General features: G+C 35.1%; 1 protein-coding gene across 1 annotated transcript in view; it reads right to left on the bottom strand.

Annotated features, from left to right (window-relative positions):
- RASAL2 (RAS protein activator like 2) overlaps window positions 1–2,670 on the bottom strand; it is a 35,563-nt gene extending 32,893 nt beyond the window's left edge. Inside the window, exons 1-2 of the mRNA XM_015811258.1 lie at window positions 2,497–2,670; window positions 69–167 (exon numbers count right to left, since the gene is read on the bottom strand). Coding sequence (XP_015666744.1) covers window positions 69–167; window positions 2,497–2,541 — 144 coding nt within the window. The 5' untranslated portion in view covers window positions 2,542–2,670. The remainder of the gene's footprint in view (window positions 1–68; window positions 168–2,496) is intronic.
- Window positions 2,671–6,357: the final 3,687 nt, after the last annotated feature.

Below are 6,357 nucleotides of genomic sequence, written 5' to 3'. Positions count from 1 at the left end.
TACCCCAGCTACTAATCAGGATGCACTTTCCAATTGACGCTTTTCTGAGGTTGCATTTTACACTATACCTTGTTAGGCTGGAGAGCCCTCCGTATGTTCTCCATCCAGACGTCTCTTTCAGTAGCAGAAGTGCAACTGAAGCATTTACTATAAGTGGAACAAGATATCTAGAACATATTACAGAAAGTCAAGTTAAGCTTACAGCTGAGATTGTAGTTGCATGAAAAGAAACAGCAGAGATACTTTCTAACATAGTAGCTTAACAAGGAAATTTAAACAGAATACTAATACATTGATTATGTTAACACATTGGGGTATTACAAAGCTCCAAGTGTCAGAAACATTATGATCTAGATTGAAATCTATTAATTGTGGCTGAAATGTTCACCAAATCCTCCCAACTTGAAGAGTACAGCTTTCAAATGGAAATTTAGCCTATAAGGATGATTAAATTAATAAATTTACCTATAAAATAATAAAAAGCATTGAGAGACATTTTAAACAACTGCTTTTTATAGTTTATAGCAATGTTAGTCATAAATCAAAAGTTTTCTAAGCAATATTTTTATCATTATTGCAAAATCATTTTTTATTTCTATTTTCCAATTTGAAGCTATATCTAACAAGGCTGTAAAGTGCTTTAGATTTAAAGAGAAAAAAAGTACTTAGACTCCACATCAGCCCTCATGTAACACTGACTGGCAACTTCTTAAATCAATTACTATATGTCTCTCCAGGGATTCTGTAGATATAGCAGGAAGGATAGATTGAAGAATTACCGAAAGAGGATATGTGTCTGCCCTCATGTGCTCTAAAGCACTTTTTGTCTTGTGAATCCAAAGTGATGCCCAGCCTATAAACAGTTATATTTGCTTATAAAAAGCATGTGTTCTATTTTACAGAAAAAGGACATGATCTGAATTTGGTACTAAAAGAGATGGAAAGCAGTGAAAATAAGAAAATGAACAAGTTTGAAAAGGGAAACATGGGAATTCTATATAACATAGGATTGCATTAAATATGATGCTAATTTTTTTTCATTAATTGACACTCCCCTTAATAAGGTTTAGGTCTAGGTTATTCCGTAGCAAGACTATAATCTGGTTTCTATGAAATCTGAAACATCATACTGGAGAACTGCTAAAATATGACTGTTTAAATTATTAATTATATTTAAATGCTCTTTGGTCTTTGTGAGAGAGCCACTTCCCATGAAAGATAAATCTAAGTTTGTCACCTAACTCATTGTATTTAAACTAGAAAAACTGAAGCTTTTATGGTATTGTACTGAATGAAATATCAATAAAAAGTATACTGCAATTTTTCTGGCTTCCCTGAAAGGAACACATCTGCTAGGCAATTTCCATGACAACCAGGAAAAGATCTTTGATTTTCCATCAATGTGTATTTGTGCACATGTATATAGTTTCTATATTAAATATATATTTAAATACATCCCAAATTCAGTTATCTAAATGGAAAACCTATTATTTCTTTTTTCCCATTAAGAATACCAAAGGAGGAAAAAATATTTTGAAAAAATGTATTAAGGAAATTAGTTGAAAAGCTCTTGAATATATTAAATACCAAAGCCAATTACTCCCAATCTGTGGTCCAGAAAAACTGTGGTTTTGAAGGATACTGGAAGCAGTCATTGAGTCATACATCAAAATAATCATTTCTCCCCCCCCCCCTTTTAAAGGCAAACATCTTAGGGAATCATTGAATCTCCCAAGATGCCTTCTTTCTACCTAAAATGTTTCAATATTTCAGTTGGAAAAAAAGTTGCCCAAGACCAGATGATTTCCTAAAATGTTGGCCATTTATTCTTAATTACTAGGTTTTTGAATCTGGGATGATGATGTTGCAGCATAAAAAGCATTAAGGAAAGGAAACAAGCATCCAGGCAGAGGAGAAAAACATTAAGTTGTGCTTCAGCTGCCTCCAATAACTTTGGGGGATGGGAAAGGGAATGTGAATACACAAGATTAGCTCGTCTGTGATATGTTGCAGATGCTGTTGGACAAACACTTGTTAAATTTTGGAAGCATGCACCAGTAAAGACTGCAAAAAGCAATCATAAATCAAGGTAAGCTAACCAGATGACCATTAATCTTCATTGATATAATCAAAACATGAAAATAAATTCCTTATCTGATGCTGCATTGCTAACATGCCCAACTGTGACACAACTCTCCATCAATTGACAACGGCCCAGTAAGAAATGTCCTAGTTCCTTGTTGCTTCTCTTAGTCACTCACTGCAATGTTTTCTTAAGAGTGAAAAATAACTGAAAGTGTTCATTTCTGTTCAATAACTGATACCAGTTATCTCATGTACATAAAGATCATTTGATCATTGGATAATCCACAACCTTCTTATGTTAAATCTAAAGCAACAAAATTGGTTATTCTTATAAAATTGAAAGAATAAAAAGACTGAGAAGATCAGAAACTATATATCAGTCTTCCACTGTATTTGTTGTTATTTATTTACCTCAAAGCAGAAGTTTCGTCCAATTATACTGCTATGAAGTGGCATGACAAAGACTTTCTCATCAGTCCCAAGATCCAAAGTCTCAATAGGACCTCCTGGACTCAGCAAAGATTCATGGGAAAATGATTGTTTCAGCTTTGACAAGCCAGGGGACCTGTATAAAGACAGTAGGAGCTGGAAATAAGACACCCGGAAAAAAGGAGGTGATTTAACAAAATTAAATTTTAAAAGCATGTTTTAAGGTTTGCCTCATACCAAATATTGGTTGGGAAAATGGAATCCCTAACAAATGCCAGTCAACATTTAGAAAATTCAGAAACATAAAACAATTTTGGTTTTAAAATGTTGTATTCTGAATTGTTGGTGAATGGTTCAAATGTTTTTCTATACAGTATGTTTCATAGAAGCCAAAATCCTACTAGTAACTTCCGAAGGCTGTATATTTTTTATTCACTGCATGAAAATGTTACATTTATAGAGGTGTACAATTTCTCTTCCTTCCCCTCCCTATCCAGTAGATTCCTCTAAAAATAATGCAAAGGGTGCTATGAAAATGAAAAAAGATCTCTGTGTGTTGTTTGTATCAATATTGTTTGTTTCTCCAAGGAGCTTAGAGTAACAGACATTCTTTTTTGTATTTCATGTTAAAAACAATCCCCAAAAACAGGATTGGCTGAAAGATAATGGGGTCAAAGTAGTGCAATAATCAGTCAAACATCTGAACTAGCTTCCAAGCACAATATTATCCTCTACGCCCACTATGAATATTCCCTTTTCCAAAAATACAAATGGGATACAAACAATGACAGATCTATTAATCTTATATTAAAATGTTTCACAGTCTATGAGGGTGTTTTTTGTTTTTTTGCAAATAGCACAAGAAGATAATCTTATTAATCATATTCATTATATTAATTTGGCATGCTCTATTTGGGTGCATTCCTGATCAGTCATCTTCCTACCTAAGGCATTTCAATTACACAGAGAAAAAAACGCTCTGAATTGCATCTAAGAAGCCATTCTTAAAAATCCCCTGAAAGTTGGGATGACACACATAGAAAAAAACAGGATCTTATTTCATTCTTTCATGTCACATTAAGAATTTTATGATTTGGTAACAACTTTTCAAAGAGCCAGCGGCAAACCACTTCCAAAACATTGCCAAGAAAACTGCAAAGACTTTGTCCATGTAGTTGCCAGGAATCTATGCTGACTTGAAATCACCACCACAACAAGAGACACAAGTTTTGGAATTGCTGAGAGCCACATCCATGGCTTTTCTGACTTCAGGCTATGATTTCTTTTCTTAATAAAGTAGTTCATTTGTAGATTTGATTGCACTTTACTATGATCAACTAAACTGGAAGTGAGCCTTGCAATTGGTATTCCTTATGCCCTGCTATTGTTAGAATGCAATTTGTTTTACTGGTATTGGCCACAGTGAAGCATCAGCCGCTATTTTATGGTAGTAGGGTTAAGCCAAAAGGTTTCCATTAGCTAGAATTCATTCAAGCTAATTTCAATAATTTGTAGATGTCTGCAGTTTGCTTGTAATAGCTTAACTATAGCTAGGCACTAGGCACTAAACATTAATATAGATACACTGGCCTAAGAAAAATTATCTTACAAATGCACACTCAAATACACATATACAGTACAGTGAAAAGGATCTAGACCAGTGATGGCAAACCTTTTAGAGACTGAGTGCCCAGACTGCAACCCAAAACCCACTTATGCATCGTCGAGTGCCGGGTGGGTGTGGCCAATTGGGTGGGCATGGCCCATTGGGTGGGCGTGGCTGCAGTGGTAATGGCAGACTGGGTGGGCTAAAAAGTTCAATCAATCAATTCCAACTTTGCAAGATCTTTTTTTTCCCACGAGAAGTTGAAATTGACTGATTGAACCCCCCTTTTTTTTGGGACACGGTGGAGGCCTAAAGCGAAAAGGTTTTATAAAACCCAGCTGAAGGCCTAGGACTGGGCCGACAGCGCGCGTGCCAACAGAGAGGGCTCTGAGTGCCGCCTTTGGCACCCGTGCCATAGGTTCGCCACCACTGATCTAGACAAACCTAAATCATGGAAAATGATATTACAAGAATGCTTTATTATGCTGTAAATCTACCAAAATCCCAATAGTTAGTGAAAATACAGATTCTCCGAATCTTATAAAAGATCAAAACTAAAGCAATGCAAGTAAATTAACTACAACCAAGAAAGAAATTGCTGCCGGAGAATTGCCACCCAGATGGCATCATCCCCAAGCCATAAGTAAATACCAGGTATCTTTCGTAAACAATAATATATCAGCTATAGAGGTATAGAGCACAGAGTAATTCAGTGTTTTTCAAGTTTGGCAGTTTTAAGATGTGTAGATTTCAACTGTAAGATGATTTTAAAGTTGCCAAGTTTAAAAAACAGTAGTTTTAATGAGTATGACAGACATCTTTTGCGACAAAGCATTTGATGCTATTTCAAAATCTATTTCAGAAGAACAGCAACGCTATAACAAACAAGCAAATAAGGAAAAGTTCTCTTTAACTATTTTAAAAGGAGAGAATATAGGTTTCGGAAACAGTAGATGTTTTATGCAGTATTTGGGAGATACAATGGCTGGTTGGGGAATTAAAAGCATGAAGTAGGTAGTTTATTTGTTTATTTGACTTGACATGCTGCCAGTTATCAAGGTTAGTTGACCATTTACAATAAAAATATAGCATTGTAAACCAAGTTTGTATTATAAAGATTATGAGAAATAATTTAATTCTGAAATTTTGGAGTTACAAGTTGTCTTTGTTTTATGACAATTGGGACTGGCAAGTTGATCGCTATCGACCTGGTCACTGTGGAAAATCACCTGACTATGAGTGTACTTATAATTTTACTTCAGCTTTCTTCCCCTCCCACCCCACCACATCCCTGTTCTTTGGAATGCTTATCCTGATTCTGGGATAATTAGCAAGAAAGGAATTAATATTTGTATTTCAAGTCATCATTGAGGAAGGATTATAAGAGATTATAAGAGAGTAAGCAGGCACATAATAGCGAATAGACCTTGAAATGTGCTAGCACTGGCTGTTTGTCTAGTGTACTTTGGGCTCTCAGCACTGAGTGTGCTAGGCCAGGGCTTTTCAACTAGTGGTACGGGTACCACCTGTGGTACATTGGCACCTGGCAGGTGGTACGCGACCATCCTAGAAAAGTGGTAGTGAATTTTTTCCTCTTCATTGGGGAATTAAGACCATTACCATTCAGAGATATAATCTCAATTCCTTCTTTTGCCTCTTTATCTATATTTAGATCTTGTTACTATTTTTGGTCTAGACTCTTTAGCTTGTACTTCTCTCTCCACTGGCATCCTTATTGATCTAACCTCTTTAGTTACTTTAAGTAAATAAATTGGGTAAGATGAATTTAGACATAATAATATTGCAAGAAGTGCATATTAAAAAACAACACCAACATTTATTAAATTGCTCTAAATTGGGGAAAATGTTCGCAGCGCTCTCACAACAAAGAAAAGCAGGAGTAGTAGCATACATTAATGAGGAAATCCCAACAAAACATATATACAATGATGAAGATGGTAGAATTTTAATAATAGAAGTAATTTTGAACAAAATAAAAATAGCTTTGGTGGGAATCTATGCTCCTAACGAAGGCCAAAAACAATTTTATAAAAAATTACATAGCATTATTAGTGAATTTGATTATGATAATTTTTGTATAGTGGGAGACTTCAATGCGATCAAGGACAGACAATTGGATTATAAAAGTGATAAGATTAGAAAAGGAATTAGACCAACATTACCTAGTACTTTCTTAGAAATGGCAGAGGAGTTCAACATTCAGGATGTTTGGAGGG

The sequence above is a fragment of the Protobothrops mucrosquamatus genome, unplaced genomic scaffold (assembly GCF_001527695.2).
Source record: "Protobothrops mucrosquamatus isolate PMUCROS unplaced genomic scaffold, P.Mucros_1.0 scaffold35, whole genome shotgun sequence".
In the NCBI taxonomy this organism is placed as follows: domain Eukaryota; kingdom Metazoa; phylum Chordata; class Lepidosauria; order Squamata; family Viperidae; genus Protobothrops; species Protobothrops mucrosquamatus.
The sequence above is the reverse complement of the archived record's forward strand: the minus strand, read 5'-3'. Positions and strand labels throughout refer to the sequence as shown.